The 22,007-nt window shown below is 41.9% G+C and overlaps 1 protein-coding gene across 1 annotated transcript in view; it reads right to left on the bottom strand.

Annotated features, from left to right (window-relative positions):
- Positions 1 to 5,591, bottom strand: part of FAM91A1 (family with sequence similarity 91 member A1) — a 38,140-nt gene extending 32,549 nt beyond the window's left edge. Inside the window, exons 1-2 of the mRNA XM_052651767.1 lie at positions 5,520 to 5,591; positions 635 to 719 (exon numbers count right to left, since the gene is read on the bottom strand). Coding sequence (XP_052507727.1) covers positions 635 to 719; positions 5,520 to 5,591 — 157 coding nt within the window. The remainder of the gene's footprint in view (positions 1 to 634; positions 720 to 5,519) is intronic.
- Positions 5,592 to 22,007: the final 16,416 nt, after the last annotated feature.

Consider the following 22,007-nt stretch of genomic DNA (forward strand, 5'->3'; position numbering starts at 1 on the left):
TCAGCAGGGCAACAGAATAATCTGACAAATTAAAGGCAAACATTATGGGGAGGGACGTGGGAGGGGGGTTCAGGATTGGGAACACGTGTACACACGTGGCGGACTCATGTTAATGTATGGCAAAACCAATACAGTATTGTAAAGTAAAGTAAAACTTTTTTTAAAAAAGGCAAACATTAAAAAAGAGAAGTTAAAAAAAAAGGAACCAATTATGTTTAAAATTTGTTCCAATTATTATAGAAAGAGGCTTCATTAAAGTTACATTATTTGGAAAATTTACAGAAAACAAAACAAAACAAAAAACTCAAAGTCAAAAATCAAGAAGAAATGCAATTCTTTCTGGCATATTTTCTCACATAAAGTAAAAAAGAGGTCATCTGAATCAAAATTAGTATTCTGCAGGAAAAATAAATCTATAAACAAGACTCTAAAAAATAATTTTCATTGGACTTAAAAGGAAAAATCTACTTGCTAATGCAAATTATTGTTACGTGTAATGGGTCATTATAGAATTCCACAAAGTCTGTACATGAAATGATTTCAGTACTATGAAATATGGTGAAAAGATAGATTTATGAAAATAATAACTCAGTAACAGTCAATTCTATCTCAATGTAAAAATGGCTCTACTTACCTAAGTTGTTTCTATATCGTAACTGATTGCGGATACTGTACAAGACAACCTGCTTCTCATATTCTCTCTGTGAATTTCCAAGACTCTAAAATAAAAATTCAAATAAGATTTAAAATAACTAAACCAACAGTACTCTCCGTCCTTAAAATTTCAATACCATGCCCCCTAATTTTATCCTGGAATCTCTACGTTCAAGAACGGAGTAAAGGTTTTCTTAAATTATATCATACAAGCTTTTCTGCAATGGTATTAGAGCAAAAAAACCAATGTGTTCATCTTCAATCTGCCTTTCTAAAAGGATTTACTGACACTATCTAAAGTATTTTTTATATATGTGTATGTGTGTGTGTGTATATATATATATATATCTCTACAGAGCAGTCAGAAAGCATAACTGCACTTAAGTTAACAAAAAACTAAATTTTACTAATAAAAAATTTCCTTCTTGCCGGTTTCCAATTTGTGTGAATGGGGATGGATGGTTTCTTGCACCTACATTTTTTAAAATTTAAGAATGGCCACTAAGAACAGATCCCTGTCTGACAACTACTTACAGGTGAAGGCTATGATTATTAAAAATTAAGATTTCTGAGGAATATATATTTCAAATGTACCTCTAAATAAGATTATTTCTTAAAAACTTCATCTAATGGTCTCATTAGAAAACATTTAGACAATTCTAGAAAATAGAGTTGTCTAAATTTCCAATATATTTTTTAATGAGCAAAATACTTTCTAGCTGTGAGCTTAGTGTTTTAAGTTCAAAATTGGTTTTTCATGAAAGCAAAGTGTAAGCTGGTCTGATTAGAGTTAACATTACATTCAATGTGAGACCATAAACTACATTTAATATGTGTCTGCTATTCCCCTTCTAATTATTAGCCATGATCGTTCCAATATACTATAAAAAACATCTTAGAGATTAATGGAATATTCATTGGAAGAACTGATGCTGAAGCTGAAACTCCAACACTTTGGTCACCTGATACAAAGAACTGACTCACTGGAAAAGACCCTGATGCTGGGAAAGATTGAAGGCAGGAGAAGAAGGGGACGACAGAGGCTGAGATAGTTGGATGGAATCACCAACTTGATGGACATGAGTTTGAGCAAGCTCCGGGAATTGGTGATGCTTAGGGAGGCCTGGTGTGGTGCAATCCATGGGGTCGTAAAGAGTCGGACACGACTGAGCTACTGAACTGAAGAGATTAATGACAGAAAAGATTAGAGGATTCAGTGACTATACTTCTTACTCGTAGGTTTTTGAGAGCCAAGATAAATGTCCACATACACACTTTCATTTAAGACCATCTTCATTAGGCAGGTGAAACACATCTAACTGGTACATAACTGGAACTATTGGTGGGTACCATTTTAAGAAAAAAGGGGCATAATGTGAGAAAACTAAAATGCTGAAATGTATGTGCTTACGTTATTTTCATCCACTTTAACATTACAGGTAGTTAGAAGTTCAAGTTTATCACAGAGAAACTGCTCTCCTGTCTCTGATGCAGCCCCAAAGCCGAGCTCAGGACTGAAGATATTTAGGGGATTCAAAATACCAGGCTTTCTGTAAAACTTTTAAAGGATCTCCTCTAGCTCTACTGCTAAATAAAAGTCTCTTTCTCAAGGAACACAAAACACACACACACACACACACACACACACACTCACTCACTCACTCACTCACACAGCAGACAATCTGCTAAAATCTTAACAACTCTCAAACTTGAGGATTTGCTCTTCTGTTTCAAAATAAGTCCCTTAATTTATCCTAACTTACAACCATTTTCCTCCTTTAAAATTCTGTTCCTGGTTAACTCCAGGATAAAAAGTGTAAATCAAACCACTTACATAAAATATAAGGGCCCTGTTATTTGTAAGCTAATTAGAGAACAGAGCTATTAAACATCTAAGTCTTTGCCATAGTCATTAAGTGATGACTGGTTCTAATCAATACATGTGTGCTCGCACAAATAACTAAAAGCTACATTAAAAGCTGATTCTATTCTTCACTACCCTGGTATATAAAATATTAACTGCTATGTTCACAAAGATTCTTTGCCTTCTCTTCCACTCCTACCCCAAATTTCCCACCATTCACATTTTAAAACACTGTTGCCTCTATAGGAGGCAACTAAAGAAAGGTCATTTTACTCTGAGACAGTGCTGACCCTGCAGAAATTCCAACCAGGTCTGACAAATGAAGCTGGGCTGCATATAAAAGGAACTGTAACAGATGGAGTGCCACAGAAACTGGCTGCAAAACATCCACTGTGCATCAGATTAGCATAAACGCATTTTTTTCTAAAGCTTTTGCTCCACAAATCCTGTCCCAATATGCACCCCCCTCAAAGAAGTACATAGTATTTTTTTTTAATTGACCCTCCTTGGATCACACAGAACCACACCATAAAATCTCCCTTCAGATAAAACAACTATGAATTGTTTTGAACAATGAATACTGGTAAACCTATAGTTTTACCAGTAATCCTCAAATCCTCAAAAATCCCCCCCAAATCCTCAAACAATGGTGTGATCCACAACTTTTTAATATATTCTTGGAAGTCAAGTATAGCTCACAACAAATAAAAAAACCTTTCATCTTATTTACATTTTTTAAAATTAAATAATTTTTAAAAATTAAAAAAAAAATCTGAATCACCTTCCCCCAGCTTTCAGAAATCAATCACTTCCAAATTAAATGCCTCAAAACTTAATGGAAACTCTTATCAAAGTACTTAGTATCTGTTAACACACACACACACACACAAACCCAAATTCTTTTTACACAAGGATCATTCCCCACTTTTAAACTGACTTTAGCTCCAGGAAAAAAATCTCAAACTGATGCTATCATTCCTTCACTCCAAAAATATTTACTGGAAGACAACTACAGCCCTATACACAAGAAATACAGTGCTGGGGGTCAACTACTCTAGATTCAGGTCGGGGAAACCTTCCTGGAGGAGTTAATATCTGGATTCAAGAAGCAACAAGTAATCTACAGCAACAAGTGGTAAAAGGGCTGGGTTTGCATTTTAGAAACCTCACCCCAGTAGAGTATGAGGAATGGATAGGAGGGTCTTTTTCTGAAGGCAAGAGACCAGAGAGAAGGCTGATGTAGTAAACCAAGGTAGAGCCTGACCTAGGAAAACAGAGCAAGGCTAAGTCCATGAAATAACTTGTACAGAGGGGTTTTGCGACACCTTCGACAAGTGGAAGCTTATCCTAAGCGAAAATATCAATTCTTTTAATTGATGTTACCAAAAGAAGTTTTAATTTAATGTCATGTTTGTACAGATTATAACACTGTCTGGAGATTATTTTTAATAGTTGTGACTAAGGTTTAGAAAGGCTTTGCCAACACTAATTAAGATCGATTATTTGTTGGGCATAATGGAATCATCCATCTCTTGTCTATCAAGCTACATTTATTTTTGTGAAAGGAAGAGTAAACATGGAAACAAAGGCTTACTGGTTCTTCCAGTTGTCTTGCCATATGCCACAAAACTCTAAAGACAGTGTCCATCAAGGCCCTCATTCAAGCTTAACAAGAGAAGCTGATTCCTCCAGCTTTAGAGCTTTCTTCTTCCTGTTCAAGATTAATGTCACAAGGGCGGCCACTGCCACCCAAGAATACGGAGTTCCTTAAATTTATCTTTCCACTTGTGTTTTTGATATCTTGAAGTGAAAGCATTTTCTCTGCCACATGATACACTGCCAGAACCTTAAATTATTCATTGCCTGGAACTAAGACCCCAAGCTGAGAGCTGCGGCAAAGTAACAATCTGTATACCATCACCACCACCATCCCAAAACCTCCAAATATGCCAGTGTTCAGAACCAATGGAAAATAGAATTTCACTCCCAACCAAGTAATGCAGTGGGAACTTAAAGGTCAACCAATGGCCAGAGAAAAACAGTGCTTTCTATACAGCACTCATCACTCCCTTCATAAGCTTCACCACCACTCCCCGTATCATGTATTTACTCATTTGTTTACTGTCTTTCTTTTCTCAAATGTAAGCTCCATGAAGATAGGGCTTTCCTTGTGTTGACTGCTGCAAATTACCTGCACCTCAAACAAGGCATAGTACACAGCAGGTGTTCAATAGATATCCGCAAAACTGAGTAAAAATGACTCTCAAGCATTTGAGAACTACTTCTGAAGGAAAAAAAAGACCAAACCTCCTTGTCACTCTCTTGTTGCAACATCTCTAATAAACCCACCTCGTCGGGAGGCTAAAGCCCAACAAAAGAAAGTAGGAAAGCTCTGCAAAATCCGGCCCTGACAGCTCCCACCCCCAAACACTAACCAAGCCCCACCTCCAGATTGTGAAAGCACGCTTTCGCTCATCTAAGCTTTTCAAAATGACTTTCTCGTTGGAAAATCTTTAATCCCCCTCTTTTCTAGCTATCTCTTATTTGTCTTATAAAACGCATTTTAAATGCCTCTCTTACACATTCTCCTGATGCTCCATTGCCAGTTTCTGAGTCCCTCCTCTGTGCGCGCCCCTACACTATGATGCTGGTTCGTGTGAGCAGCTATCAGCCTGTAACGCAGTCATTTGTTTCTCGTCCCTTTGCCACCATCCCCAAGTTCTGAAGATCAGGAGCTGTGTTTCAAATTTGTTTCGAAGGTGTCTAGCCTAGTGGCTGGTGAAACGAAGACCGCGTGCGAAGGCGCCAGGCGAGTCCTGTGGTTTCCATCCCATTTCGCAACAGCCCCATCCTGCCCCTCTGGCCCCAGGGCCACCCCCTCCCCAGCCGCGGGTGTGGGATCGGTTAAATCCAGACCCTTAGCGGGGGCAAGGCCGGGAGTGAGCCCAGAGGCGCGCAAGCAGGTGGCAGCGGGGCGGGACCAGGTCCGCAGCTTCCGTACCTGCCTCACGTTGGCCGGCAGCTTGCTCCAGGGGTAGTTGTGCCGGATGTGGAACTCCACGTCTATGTTCATGATGCCGGGAGCCTGGGCGGGCGGCAGCGGCCGGGATCGCCGCTGGAACGACGCCTCCCGCCTGCCCGCCCTCGGCCCGTCCAGGGAGCCCGCGGGAGGCCCCGCGCCTCACACTGCGGACGGCCCGGGCTGCGCCATGGCCTGGGCTCCCGACAGCTCGGCGCGGCCCGGGCCACGGGGCACGGGAGCAGCGGAGAGGGGCTGCCGGACACCTCGGCGGCTCCAAGTTTCTTCCTAGTTTCGGGCTGGCCGGAAACGGCTTAGGGTGTGCGTCACTTCCGCTCGCCGGAGCGGGGCCGAGGGGCGGGGCCGGGGCTGGCCTGCTGCTCAGGTCCCTGCATGCGAGTGGAACAGGCAGGTGGAGCCGGTGGTACCCGGATAGTGACTCCCTGTCCGCGCGCCCGGTATCCCTCTGTTAGTCTCTGGATAAATCAATTGGGTTTGTAGTGCCAGTGCTGGATGACCCACTTTCCCCAAATGTGAGCCCGGATGGCCCTGGAGCAGGCGGCTACAGGCATTCGGGTGGGATACCTAGAAGGAATGACTTGGGATGGGGGCCATAGTCGATTTTAAAAAGTGCAAGAGCGGTGAGGTTCCCGGGGGCCCCCCAATAGCCAGCCCTGAACCGAGGCCAGGGGGAAGGGCTCCAAGCTCATAAAGGAATGGGTAAGTCAGCTGTCCCCACAGTGGAGTGGTAGAGCAAAGGGCTAGTGATCCTTCATCTCCACCTGGTAGCTGCATCTTGTGCAAGAGAAACAACTGGGCTCTCCTTCAAAGGGCCAAATGCTCGTTTTGCTTTGTGGACTGCCCTGCAGCTTGCAGGATCTTAGTTCCCCAACCAGGGATTGAACCTGGGTCCTCAGCAGTGAATGGCAGAGTCCTAACCACTGGACCACCAAGCAGTTCCCGCAAAGGTCCAGATTCTTACATTGCAGGACTTCAGGGAACTGAATGTTAAACAGCTGATGCTGATGTGGGAGAGGCCCGGAGGGAATCTAAGATAAACATTCTTGCATACAGCTGCTCTGCTCCTTACAAATGTCTCCAGAGTTACTTTTTTTTTTTTTTCAGAGTTACTTTTAAGAAGCAAAAATTCAGCCTATCTTAATTTCAGTTCTATTAGGAAGATCTTTGCGAACACTTTCATCCAGAATTTGTTACACTGGCTTGGCAATTTCATGACCTTTGCTACTGGCAAGTAGCCACAGACCAGTTCAGTATTTTTGTGACTACATTTCAGTTTTAAACAATGGTTTTAAAAAATATTCTATTACACACATGCCAGATATACAACTAGGAAAGTTTTATGATGCCTAGGGCACAGCTCAGCAGCTGGCTAGTCCAACACATAGGAGGGACCTCATTATGTCTGATGAGTTGAAACAAATGGGCTTCCCAGGTGGCGTAGTGGTAAAGAATCAGCCTGCCACTGCAGGAGATGCAGAAGACACAGGCTCCATCCTTGAGTCAGGAAGATCCCCTGGAGGAGGAAGTAGCAACCCACCCCAGTATTCTTGCCTGGAGAATACTATGGACAGAGAAGACTGGCGGGCTGCAGTCCATAGGGTCACAAAGAGTCAAGAGTCGGACATGACTGAAGCAATTGAGCATGCAGGCATGAAGTGGGTCTTCTTAATTGCAGCACATGGGATCTTTTTTTAGTTGCAGCATGTGACTCTTGGTTGCCAGTGGCATATGGGATCTAGTTCCCCAACCAGAGATCAAACCCAGGCCCCCTGCATTGGGAACTCGGACTCAGCCACTGGACCATTAGGGAAGTCCCCATGGAGCCTTGGTAAACAGTAATGTCCATCCTTTTAGGTCCTTGACCCAGGCCTCCGGTCATTTCTGCTTCAGTAGGACTTTGCTCTTCAAGTTTCAGAGAGGTCAGAAACTGCAGAGTGTTGGAAGCCCCATCCCAGAAGCTACCATTCAAATTAACCTTATGGGTAAAAAATATGTTTAAAATTACAAGTGCAATGAGATTCAGTCTCCTCTGACTTTCCCAATGTGGACTAAGGAAAATTACTCAGGTGTCTTGAGCAGCTGCCCTTCAGAAAGACTACAGAACTATTTCATTCCTACAACAAAAATAAGGAAGCAGAAACAACCTGGAAGTAGGGAGTTATCTGGGGGTCTAATTTCACGGTCTCCAGAATGTTACTCCCTGTGTCCGACAGATTAATGACTCCCAAAATGTCCATATCTCAATCCCTGGAAGCTGAGAATATGTTAACCTCACGGAAGGGACTTTGCTGATGTGATTAAGCAAAGGATCTTGAGATGGGAGGTTATCCCAGATTATCCGAGCAGGCTCAATGTAATCCCAGGGTCCTTAGGAGAGGGAGGTGGGAAAGCCAGGGTCAGAGATGAAGGTGTGACAGCTGAAGCAGAGGATGTAGTGACACAGAGCCACAGGGCCTTCTTGGATCTGGAAAAGAAAAACAGATTCTCTGGCAAAGCTTCCAAAAAGATCCTAGGCCTGCCAACTCATTTTGGACTTCTAATCTCCAGAACTCTTAAGATCATGCATTTGTGTTGTTTTATGCCACTACATTTGCAATAATTTGTTACCACATCCATAGGAAATTAATATCCTCCCACACCAATCAAGTACTCCAACACTCAAATAGCTGATGCATCGAATTTCATAATTAAATCTTTTTTTTTGAAGTATAAATACCCTTGGAACGTCCCAGGTGGCACAGTGGTAAAGAATCTGCCTGCCAATGTAGGAGATGCAAGAGACTGCGAGTTCAGTCCCTGGGTCGGGAAGAGCCCCTGGAGGATGCAATGGCAATCCACTCAAGTATTCTTGTCTGAAGAATCCCATGGACGAAGGAGCCTGGTGGGCTACAGATCATAGGTGCAAAGAATCAGACGTGACTGAGTACACAGGCACACATACATACTGTTAGTGGGAATAAAACCTCTTTAGCCTTATCGTTTTTTATTATGGACAAGCTATCACACCTTTTAAAATATATATATATATTTACTTGTCTATTTACTTATTTATTGTCAGCTTCGAGTCTTTGTTGCCACGTGTCAGCTTTGCTCTAGTTGTGATGTGCAGGCTCAGTAGTTGTGGCACATGGACTTAGTTGCCCCACGGCCTGTGGGAGCTTTGTTCCCTGACCAGAGATCGAACCCACGTCCCCTGCACTGGAGAGTGGATTCGTAATCCCTGAACCACCAAGGAAGTCCCTGTCACATGTTTTTCTGAGAGGCAGTCTGAAAGAGAAAGAGCCCGAGGATTAAATGAGGCCAGGGAACCACCAGTAGAGGAGGACAAAGTAGCTAAAGAAAGGAAAGAGGATATCACTGTGAACATTTTCTGCTTCACAGTTTTGTCTGAGCCTGGCCTTGGCCATGGTTTTGCCTCCTGAATGTGCTTTGTTCTGTTCCATGAACCAAGGCATCACCTCTGGCCTAGCTTGTTCCCACCCCACGGCTTTTGCCCTTGCTGTTCCCTTGGCCTTGAATGCCTTTCCCCAGACCTCTGTTCAGCAGTTTCCCTTCATTCCACCCGCTGTCACTTAGAGTGACCTTCGCCAACCTCTCTGTTCAACCTAGCCACTTCTCCCCCTTCTCCCTCCAACGTATTATCTCGGTTTATTTCTTTGATGCAAAGAATTGCTATTTTGACATTATTTTGTGTGATTTCTTGTTTAGTGTCTGTCTCCCCAGCAAGAATATAATCTCTGTGAAAGAAAGAAGCTTGTCTGTCTTGTTCATCAGTCTATCCCCAATATGTAGATTCATGCTTCACACATAAGAAGCACTCAATAAATGTCACTGAATACACTGAATGAGTGAATAAGTTATGTGACATCTGAGCTCTCCCATATCACCTTTTCGGTTAAGTCTTCCCCCAACCACGCTGTTTAAGATTGGAACACTGCTGATGAGCCCATTTGCGGGGCAGGAATAGAGATGCAGGTATAGAGAACCGACTTGTAGACACAATGAGGGAAGGAGAGAGTGGGACAAATTGAGAGAGCAGGATTGATGATCATGTGAAAAATAGACAGCTAGTAGGAGGCTGCTGTATAACATAGGGAGCTCTGCTCGGTGCTCTGCGATAAGCTGGGGGAGGAGGGATGGGGATGGAGGTGGGAGGGACACTCAAGAGGAAGGGGATCTATGTATACTTACAGCTCATTCACGTTGTACAGCAGAAACCAACACAACATTGTAAAGTATTTAATTATCTTCCAATCAAAAATAAATTAAAAAATAAACAAGCAGAGGCTGAAAAGACCTAGACCCTATGAGTGGTTACTCAACCAAAATAAATAGATAACAACCAATCTCCAGTCCTCCTCAGCCACATTTTACATTATTTTTCTCCATAACATTTATTATCATTTAATATATTTAATAAGTTTTTAAAATTGTCTCCTCAATTAGAACTTGAAGCACCCCAGAGGTGGGAGCTTCTATCTGCTTTGTTCTCAGCCGTGTCCTCAGGCTTAGAACAGCACTTAGTATTGAATAAATGAATAAATATGGCCTAGGGAGTAGAAATCCCATTAAAAAAAAATTGGGGGATTCTCTCGAAAATGTGGTAAATCCCAGAGCATTAGACCCCCATTCCCACACCAGTCAGTGAAGCTGAGGACAGGCTTCCCGGCTGAGACAGAATGTAGGCTTTCTTCATCACCCCTGCCCCTGATAGGAAGCTGTCAGTTGCGAAAACCATCCCGCTTGTACGTTATCTCAGGATAGAGAAGTACTTCTCTAACCTTGTCTCTGTTGCAAGTGGTAAGTGAAGGAAATGAACGCTAGAATTAAAAGCCCAGCTGTCCATCCTCATCTGCACTATAGACTTCAGAAACACCAAGACATTTAGAATTTCCTAAAGATGCCATGCCACTTACTCCTTTTGGGTCTTTGCATGCAGACTATCCCTGTCTAGAATGCTTTTCCTCCTTCTCTGCCTGAAAACCTTCTCGTCCTGACACTGTGAATGGAACACTGGAGAATCAGGAGGTGAGGACGGAGATGTAGGAAGAAGCACCATCATATGAGACCATTGTTCTCTGCATTGAAGAGTTTCTAGCATTCTCTTCTACAAGTGATGGAAAACAAGAGCTGTCTGTTTTAGAGAGAAGCACGGAGATCCTTTGCCACATACCCTGTGAAAGATTAATATTATATGTTTATATATAAAAAATAGAATATTATATTTCTGCCATCTGCAGTCTGTGTTTAGAATATTTGTGGTCTGACGTGGCCATGAATACTGTTCCAGCATCAAGCCACATCATCTCAACTCCAAGGGCTGAACCATTGTAATCATTAAGGTGCCCGCTAGGGGCTGATCTCACACAACATTTCTACACCTACAACCTCCAATTTCTATACTTCCCCATTTCTGACCGTTGACTTTTATGCAAACCATTTTCTCAGGCCTTAAAGTTCCTGCAATTCTTTCTCTAATTTGTCTCCAGTATCTGATAGCACCAAATACTTCCTTGGAAATTGATGGACTTCGGATTGCTGAGCAGTGGTCCAATTGAGGTTTGTACAGTCTCAAGGTCACCACTGAGCCTCAGGTTTTGTGTTCCTTGATACCTCGGGTAGACATGGTAAAGTCAGTCAGCTACAAGGCACGGTTTATCCTTCATTGAAAATACTTTCACAATATCCATGATGAGGAATAAAATCACATTTCAAGTGAATAGAATTTCTGAATTTCTCAGTAGGCATTCAACTTTTTTTTTTTTTTTAAGAGTTTGGACCGTGTGTACTCAGTCATGTCTGACTCTTTGTGATCCCATGGATTATAGCCCGCCAGGCTCCTCTGTCCATGGGATTTCCCAGGCAAGAGTACTTGAGTGGGTTGCCATTTCCTACTCCAGGGGATCTTCCTGACTCAGGGATCGAACATGTGTTTCTTGCGTCTCCTGCATTGGCAGGTGGATTCTTTACCACTGTACCACCTGGGAAGCCCCAAAGAGGTTGGACTAGCTGCAAAAATAACTCTAGAGGTAAAAGTGACAAGATCATAAAGCCGATAGAAATGAGGAAGCATCTAGAGAGTTTCCTCTCATTTTTTTCCCCTTCATCTGATAGCAAATTAAGTAAGTGGATAAGATACAGAATAAAAATTTTAATGTCATTTTTTAATGGAGGGAGAATGTAGTTTTATGAGCATGAAAAATCACCTGAGAAATCTTTTAAATTTACCAACATCCAGACCTCATGCCAGAGCAATTGTATCAGAATTCCTCAGCTGGAGCCCAGGAAATGCATGTTTTTAAAAAATATTCCCTGGTGACTCAAAGCACAATGTTGACAACCACTTCTCAGGCCTCTTTGGGCCTCAGGCACTCAATAAGCACATGTTAGAGTAAATTTGTCAAATGAAGAGGCTAACAAAGATGACATCTAATGTCCATTCTAACTCTACAGTTCAGTAATCCCATGCCCAATCATAATACAATATTTTCATACACAAAATAATCCCCCCATTCTAGACTTTTCCATACAAGAAATAAGCAAGCATCTATTCAACATACCCACTCCAGTATTCTTGCCTGGAAAATCTCATGGACAGAGAAGCCTGGTGGGCTACAGTCCATGGGGTCACAAAGAGTGGGACACAACTCAGCAAGTGAATAAACAAGATCAGGGAAATAATTTCTCTACCCCTTGTTAGCCATTGGGAGAGCCATGAGATAAATGAAGAATTTCTTGCTATTGGACTAATATGGAAATTATCTGAGTTTGTGTTACATATATGGTATGTGTCCATCTCAAATCTTTTTTGCTTATTTGGGTATATTGTCACAATGGCTTAGAACTTGGTTGAAATGGAATATTTTTGTTTCCTTCTGCACGGTGTCACTCAAACTTTACACCTTGAGCGACACGGAATCTAAACTGTCCAACGAGAAATACAAATTTGTCTACTAGTATGATCTGTGATCAAGGATCAAATTAAGTATAATATGACTGTTTCATGACCTCTGTAAATGAGATCTCAGTGTGAGATAGGATACTTTCTTGGCTCCCATTATAGCTGATCCCAGGAAAAATGGATATCGGTTCTTTCTTGGCCCAGGTCTATGCAAGCATTTGTTCTCTCACTTTACAGAAGCAAATTCTCTTTCTTTAAAAATTTGCAAAGATTGAATTCAATGTCATTAGTGACCATAACGTCTTAGAATTTGTAAAGCCTCAATGCATAGTAATTTCTTTCTTTATTTTTCTTTTGGAAGATACTACTGAATCAGGTATCTGGTGAAAGTTAGGCCTAGGAAAGCAAAATTCAGGAAAAAAAATTAATCAAAAAGTCAAGATCATCCATTTGCCTTTGAGGAAATAAGGATGATTACAAAGAAAGTCAAGATTCATTTTCTGAAATTTTTAAAAATGGAATTTTTGAGTCCAAATAAGATAACAGTCTTGAAAAACAAGTTTCGTTGAGAAAGAGTCTCCTGACTTATTTTTATTTTAGTTCCTACTGGCATATCTTGAGGAGAAATGGAATAGGAAGACGAAATATTCCAGGTGGAGGGTCGCTGAATAGAAACCGTAACCCATGTCAGATGGCGGCATTTAAACAGAAAGAGACCAAATCAGGAGTAATATATACCTGAAATTAGCATAAATAAATCATAAATCAACTATAATTTTTTTAAAGAAGAGTATCTTAACTGGTAGATTTAAGACCCTACCCCCTGCACACATACTACCCAGTAGGGTGAGAGTGTCAGGATGAACTGATCCACCTTCAAAAATAAAGCAGCTACAGTGTTTGTCGATATGAATGGTCATGTATGAACCTTCTCAACCCCAAAATAACTGCCAGCTTTAATTTGAGCTCACTTATTTCTGCACAGAAGAGATAAGCAGCAAGACTGAACTGGAAGGCTAGTCCCTCACTTAATTGGATGGAATATAAAGAATACAAAGATGGGAAACAGATAACATGTGGGTCCAGGGGAAGGAAGTGGCTCTTCTGATTACAGCTTCTGGAGTCAATCATGGAGGAGGTGGCTTTTGCTGGGCTTTGATGCTTGAATAGATCTGAAGGGATTGGAAGGACGGTTTCGGCTGGCAGAGAAGGCTGTGGGAGACGCCATGGAGGCCAAGGCACAGTAAAATAAAAAGAATTAGATGATGCTATTGCTAGACTCTGGTGTCTAGTAAGATTTGATGATTTAATGACCAGAAAGCCCCACCTGAGAGATGATTTGTCCTTTCATAGCTCTTCAATGTTTTATGATGTATTATTACATCGTGAACATAGTATTGATCATCGTCCTGAAAATCCTAACAACCATATTCAAATACAGAGGATGGGCCTAATTTATAGTCTATACCATTTTTACACAGAACACCCTCCCTCACACACACACACAAATTCTTGATGTGACCAAACAAGTCAAGGAAAGAAACAGGTACTGGCTTAAATATTTTAAAAGATTGAGTTCACTTGTCATTTCTTGCCAAATGTACAGCCACAGGATTCTAGAAAATGAGAAGCTGGTTGTTCATTTTATACGTAAACCACAAAGTTAAAGATTTACCACCTATTGCATTAAAAACCAATAGCTGGTACAAGCTGGCACTGTGTATTTGTTTCTGATATGAGAAATGAGACACACCTGCTATTAACAAATAATGACATGATACTGTGGAAGAATACCCAGGAAAAACATGCCAGGGCAACTTAGTCACATCATTTTATCATGTTGGTCATGATTCCTAGGCTTCTCGCTGAGAGACTTCAGAATTCTCTAGGCCAGGAGTTCTCAACTCGGGGCAATGTTGCCTCCAGGGGACACTGGACAATGTCTGGAGACATGTTTGGTTGTCACAACTGAAGAAGATAATACTGGCATCTAGTGGGTGAAAGCCTGAAATGCTGCCCTAAAATGTACAGGACAGCTTCTCACATACACACAATAACTAACGCTCAGCATAACAATAGTGCCAAGGCTGAGCAGTCTCTTTGGCATGAAAATGAGTACTCTAAAAGCACTCATCCCCAAACTTCTGACTCCAAATCCTAGGTCAGTTCTGCAGCTTTTTGGTGCAATCACTGTACAGGAATCCACATCCACCCTAAATTGCACAGTCGTCAGGTAGAGAGTAGTGGCCTGAATTCAGATCCTCATTTGACTGTTTACTGACTAAACTCCCATTGTTTAACCCTTTTGGGGCTTAAGTCCCCTATCTGTAAAACTGGGAAAATAATAGTAACTATCTCATAAAGTTGATATGATGTGTAAGTAAACAAACAAATGGAAAATTTTTAGAACAGAGTCTTACCCAGAATGCTAAATAATTGTAAAATTTTGTATTATTAGTATCAATTTTACCATCATCATTACTTGGAACAAGGCAAAATATAGAGATTTGTATTTATCTAATTTCCAAAAATGCAGTCATTTGAATAAGAATTTTATTATTTCCAATATCATCCAAACTACTGTTTAGATTTTTAACTACTTAAAATAGTTTAAAGTAATTAAACCTTAACTACTGTTTAGAGTTTTCTTTAAATCATCACACTTCATACTCTTTATAAACTTTTCCTGTCCTTTGCTGTTTGATGTCTTAACTGTACTGTATTTTCCTAATGCACATAAAATAATGCCATGCTATCGCAGCAAACTGGGGTAGGATATGGCAACCCACTCCAGCATTCCTGCCTGGAGAATCTCATGGATAGAGGAGCCTGGTAGATTACAGTCCATGGGGTCGTAAAGAGTCGAACACGAATGAATGACTAACACATACATCAAAGCAAAGATTTTGCGTTTGACATGAAATCATCAATATATCCCATTGGTAAACATGCCGCAATTAGATGGCCAACCCCCTTCTGGTGGACTTTTGTCATTCATTTGGCTGGTCTGCTTCTAAACATTTTATTAATCTTGCTGGAGGCAGAGTCCACCTGCCATCAAGGATGTTACAAATGCCAAGATGCCTTTTCCCAGCTGCCTTTGCAGCTGAGGCATGAGCATGTGACCTCAGCCTCACCAATCAGACATACTCATGCCAGAGTGTGAATCCGGAGCTGGTGACCAGAAGGAGCAGGCATGTGTCAATCTTTCAGTCTCAACAAGATGAGTTTCAGCGGCTGTAGTGACATGCTGCCCTGGCAGGCCTAGGGGGCAGAGATTCTCTCACTGGCCCAAGACGACCCAGTATTGAGTAAATTCCCAGAATTACATATTCAAATGCAGGAGGGACTAGGCAAATAAATGACCAACAAGAGCTAGGTCAAAGGGAAGGGGGTACCGTGCAATCTTGAGGTCTCACAACTTCTTCTAACTTGAGCATCCACTACTGCATTCTAGCTATTTGTGGAGGTAGAAGCCCTGTACTACCAGATATGATTCTTCAAGTGAAACAGGAACTCTGAATTTTACGTGAAACTGATGGCCAACCAATGCACACACACAAATAGACACTCACCATGTAGGGCAGTGATCCCCAATCTTTTTGGCCCCAGGGACCTGTTTTGTGGAAGAAAAAATTTTGATGGACAGAGAGAGGGTGGTGGAAGGGTGGGACGGTTCAGGTGGTAACGTATGTGATGGGGCTTTTGCTTGCTCACCCACCGCTCACCTCCTGCTGTGTGGCCCAGTTCTTAACAGACCATGGACTGGTACTAGTCTGCAGTCCAGGGATTGGGGACCCCTAATATAAGTCATCATTGATGGGCATGTGCCTATGAGCTGGCTTCAGTCCTCAGGCCACCTACACACAAATTTCAGGCTATTCCTAAGTCCTCTCACTTCTCACCTCGCCCACCGTGGAAGGTTTAATGGAGAGGGAGATTTAAGCAGCCTCTCTCTATCCCTGTAGTATTTGTAAGACTTCAAGTAGCTGATAATATTAAGTTATAATGTCATTAATAATGATAATAATAATATTAAGCAATATCACTTAATATTATTAAGTGATAATAACCTTATTTAATATAAAATATAATAATAATATCAAGTGATTTACTCAATAATATTATTAAGTAGTAATAATAAATAACTATAATATCCTAGGTGGCACAGTGGTAAAGAATCCGCCTCCAATGCAGGAGACATGGGTTTGATCCCTGGGTTGGGAAGATCCTAGGAAGAAGGAAATGGCAACCACTCCAGTATTCTTGCCTGGAGAATCCCAAGAATAAAGGAGCCTGGCAGGGTATAGTCCATAGGGTCTCAAAGAGTTGGACATGTCTAAGCACATTTGCAGGCAACTGTAATACTAGTAAGACAGCAAGACTTCCATATTTTCTACTAGCCTTCGACATAGATGCCTTGCTCCCTGAATACAACACAGTTCCCTGTCTCTGTACTTTTGCTCACGCTGTTTCATCTTCCTTGACCAGCCTGTCTTTGCCTGACTACATTTCCTTCTAAACCCTATTCAAGGCTCACTTCCTTCTGGAAGCATCTCCTGATTTCCTCTCTTGCTTCCTCCTCCTCCACACAGCCATCTGAGGTTAGGTACCCCATAATACACGGAGATAATATTCCAAACATGTTTTTAAAATGTCTTCATCCCAAATCTTGAGAAAACAGGTGGACAAGGCTTCCACACTAACCCTTTATCAGGGGGTCCAGTCTACAAGCAGGAAAACAGAGAAAGCCAGTGGCATAATTCAGTTTGAGTCCAAAGGCCTGAGCACCAGGAGCTCTGAAGTCCCAGGGTGGGAGGAGATGAAGGAGAGCAGGAATAAAGTCTTCCTCTGCCTTTTCCATTCAATTAGGGTCTCCAAGATTGGGTGGTACCTGCCTTCATTGGTGGGAGTGGATCTTTTCTGCTTGGTCTGCTGAACAGAATGATGATCTCTTCCTGAAACACCCGCACAGACACACCCAGATAGAATGTTCACCAGCTACCTGGGCATCCCCTTCCCCAGTTAAGCTGACAGATAAAATTAACCAGTGTGTGTGCTGCATGCTAAGTTGCTTTAGTTGTGTTCAACTCCCTGAGACCCCATGGACCACACCACACAAGGCTACTCTATCCAAGGGATTCTCCAGGCAAGAATACTGGAGTCGGTTGCCATTTCTTCCTCCAGGAGATCTTCCCGACCCAGGGTTTGAGCCCAAGTCTCTTATGTCTCCTGCACTGGCAGGCGGGTTCTTTACCACTAGCACCACCTGAGAACCAGCACACTTAGCAATCCAAGGTGTATGGACTTCTGGCCATGCTCTCCATCCTATTTCCTCTGGCCTCTCCCACCCACTCTGGCCTTTCAGGAACCTAGATTCTCTTCAGATCCCACAGGACTATCTTGCCTTTGATGGTTGCTCTAGACAAATCTGCACCAAATTAAAACCTCTGCGGTGTGTAGAATATTAACTATAGGCGTTTTATTCTTGTGGTTGTTGAGTGATGTTCACAAGTCTAAACAATACAGTTAATTTTTCTACAAGAAAGTTATTGTGTATTTTTTCAACCAAATTAAAAAATGTTCCTTTTAACGGTCTCTCTCATGCTAAGTAGTTTTCAACACTTGCCCCAGTAGAGTTTCTCTCCACCTCCAGAATCTCCCTGATGATACTGAATCAACAAGTGAGCATTTTTATATAGAAAAGGAGTCTCCATCCGTATGGGATTTTTTGCATTTTTTAGGGGGAAAAATTGCCTTTTGTAATTTTTTCCATTTGTCATTTTCTGTATCCACTTACTACGTAACGATTCTTTGTGTGTTTGCTTGTTTTCTCAGCTATTTATTAGAGATCTGGGTACATAGCACCCAGCTAGACACTTCACTCACTGATACTTTAAAAGGCCTCCTGTTTTCTAGCCATTGACCATGTATCCCAAAAGTCAACTGCCAAATCTCCAATTTTTCCTTCTCCAGGGGCTGAAAAATTTAAGAATGGAATTAAAAGGTGGATTTAAAAACATAAATTGTGGGAAATGAAATAAGTCACTGTCTTTAAATCATGAATTAAACTCCTAGTAATGCTCAATGCCATTTGTTACTTTAAGAACCCTGTCTCTGAAAATAGTCTTAATTATCAGGAAAGATAAAGCAGCCTGGTAATCTGTTAAAATATGACACATAACCTTCATCACTTCACCCTTTGGCAACTACATTTTCAATAGCATATTGGTCAGCAGGTGATTTATTAACTTCCTGTTTTAGTAACTATTTTTCTGTTATCAGTATGTATGACTTACATTACAATTTACTGCAGCCTTTCTTTAAAGACAGTTTGGGAATATTCATGAGGTCTGAAAAAAAGATTGTTACAGAACTGCAGAAGTTAGTCTACATTTTGCCATGTGTGGTTCATCAAATAACGCTTAATCAGACTCCTGAGAGGAGCCCACACATGCTGTGGTCCTTGGGAGAGCAAAGGCCTCAGAAAAAATAACTTTCAGTGTGTACCTTCTTTATAGAGAGTTCAGGCCTTGAAGTCTGCCAGTAATAGAGAGCCAAAGCGTGGGGGTGTTCAAAAGGCTTGGAACTCTTATCTCAGGCATCTTAGTCATAGTGTACCCTTAAAAAGTAGAATATATGAGTCAGGCTTTAAGATGCCATAAGGCACTAGGAATTTGAAATTTGGGATTTTGCATCTTGCTACTGACTCTGCTTTGCCCAGAATCATGAAATGAAAAGTCAGAAATAATAGTATTCTTTTGCACATTAACACAGGCAATGTTAGCCTTGGGGAAATTTTTGGAACAACAATATCGAAAAAACTTTTTATTGATGTTAGTACATTGTAATAAAAGAGGTCTGGATAAATGGTCCTAGGTGGAGTCATAGAATCCAAGTCATCTTAAAACAGAAGGAACTTTACAGGGTATTTGGTCTAACCCTCTTCACTCTAGAATTATAAGTAATGGAAGCACATAAAGAGAAAGGGACGTGGGTATGGTCATCGGCTAATTACAGAAACATGAGATGGTGTGGAGCGTCTTGGGCTGAGGTGGCCAGGGAGACCCCAACGTCCTGCAGTGACCTTGTACACTGCGACCTTATCTAACTCATGGCAATCAGGCAGACTCTGACTCTAATCAGATCTCTTTACACAAATGAGATTAACTTTACTAATTCCAAAAAATTAATTAAATAAAATTTGCTTATTGTTAATTTTGGAATGAAAAAAATAAAGCCATCTGAGAAGAGATTGTTTCTGTTCATGTGATAAGTATATTCCTGAAAACCTGCAGGGTTAGTGTTTACCATCAAATACAGTTTAGATGGGTTTCCCTGGTAGCTCAGCTGGTAAAGAATACACCTGCAATGTAGAAGACCCCCACCTGCAATGTGGAAGACCCCGGGTTGATTTCTAGGTTGGGAAGATCCCCTGGAGGAGGGCATGGCAACCCACTCCAGAATTGTTGCCTGGAGAATCCCCATGGACAGAGAAGCCTGGTGGGCTACAGTCCATGGGGGTCACAAAGAGTCAGACACGACCGAGTGACTAAGCACAGCACGTAATTTAGATACTTTGCTTGATTCATGACTCCCAGGGGTACTAAGCTCAGTTAACTGCTTTTCTCCTCGAAGCACTCTCTTATCCTGCCTTCTAGACACCACATTCTTCCAGTTTTCCTCTGCTCTGACTCACGGCTCCTTCACTGCCTTGTGCTTTCTCTCTGTCCAGCAGGTAAGCGATGGCACAGGGAAGGCTCAGTCCTGGGCCTTCGTTTATCTCTCCTCTTCTTCATCCTCACACTCTGAGTAATCGCCACCCAGCTTGTGACTTCACGCATGCCAACGACTCCTGAAGTTTTCTCTAACCCAGGTAGCACTCATGCCCAACTGCCAGTCTGCCATCACCCCTTAGATGTCTAATAAGCATCTCACAACTTGACATGACCAAAGCCAAAAATTTTGATCTCCTGCTGGGAGATCTCTTCCTTCCACCCTAGCCTTTCTCACCTCAGTTACTGGCACCACCTTCTATCCAGGGGCTTAAGCCTCAAATCTGGACGAGATATCCTCAACTTTCCTTCGTCCTCTGTCTGCACATCCAGTCCATCAGCAAATTCTCTTGGCTCCACCTCCAAATCGGCGCCTGCCTCTAAACCCCACCTCTAAACCCCACCTCTGCATCCAGGCCACCTGCGTCACTCACCTACTCAGCTGCAAAAACCTCTTTGCCTGGCTCTTCTGCTCCTCCTCCCTGAGTTCCATCACGTACACGGCAAGGGCCATCTTTCAAACACTAAATCAGTCTCTCTTATCTTACTCTTATCTTAAATTCTTTAGTGATTTTGCAGTTCTCTCTGAGTAAATTCCAAATCCCTCACCACAGCCCTCAAGGCTCTGCTCCATCTGACCTACTTCTCCCTTCTCTCAGCCCTTTCTCCTGACCTTTAGGGACGTTTTTCTTTTTTTTAATAAATTAATTTATTTATTTTAACTGGAGGCTAATTAGTTTACAATATTTTAGTGGTTTTTGCCATACATTGACATGAATCAGCCATGGGTGTACATGTGTTCCCTGTCCTGAACCCTCCTCCCACCTCCCTCCCCATCCCATCCCTCAGGGTCATCCCAGTGCACCAGCCCTGAGCACCCTGTCTCATGCATCAAACCTTGACTGGTGATCTGTTTCACATATGTTAATATACATGTTTCAATGCTATTCTTGCAAATATCCCACCCTCGCCTTCTCCCACAGAGTCTGACTGTAAAGAAAGACTGTTCTTTACATCTGTGTCTCTTTTGCTGTCTCGCATATAGGGTCATCATTACCATCTTTCTAAATTCTATATATATGTGTTAGTATACTGTATTGGTGTTTCTTTTTGACTTCACTCTGTATAATAGGCTCCAGTTTCATCCACCTCATTAGAACTGATTCAAATACATTCTTCTTAATGGCTGAGCAGCAGCAGCAATATTCTATTGTGTGCATGTACCTCAGCTTTCTTATCCATTCCTCTGCTGATGGACATCTAGGTTGCTTCCATGTCCTGGCTATTGTAAACAGTGCTGTGATGAACATTGGGGTACACGTGTCTCTTTCAGTTCTGGTTTCCTCCATGTGTATGCCCAGCAGTGGGATCGCTGGGTCATAAGGCAGTTCTATTTCCAGTTTTTAAAGGAATCTCCACACTGTTCTCCATAATGGCTGTACTAGTTTGTATTCCCACTAACAGTGTAAGAGGGTTCCTTTTCTCCACACCCTCTCCAGCATTTATTGCTTGTAGACTTTTTTTTTAAATTTTTATTTTTACTTTATTTTACTTTACAATACTGTATTGGTTTTGCCATACATTGACATGAATCCACCACGGGTGTACATGCGTTCCCAAACATGAACCCCCCTCCCACCTCCCTCCCCACAACATCTCTCTGGGTCATCCCCATGCACCAGCCCCAAGCATGCTGTATCCTGCATTGGACATAGACTGGCGATTCGTTTCTTACATGATAGTATACATGTTTCAATGCCATTCTCCCAAATT

This window comes from Budorcas taxicolor, chromosome 14 (assembly GCF_023091745.1).
Source record: "Budorcas taxicolor isolate Tak-1 chromosome 14, Takin1.1, whole genome shotgun sequence".
Taxonomy (NCBI): Eukaryota; Metazoa; Chordata; class Mammalia; order Artiodactyla; family Bovidae; genus Budorcas; species Budorcas taxicolor.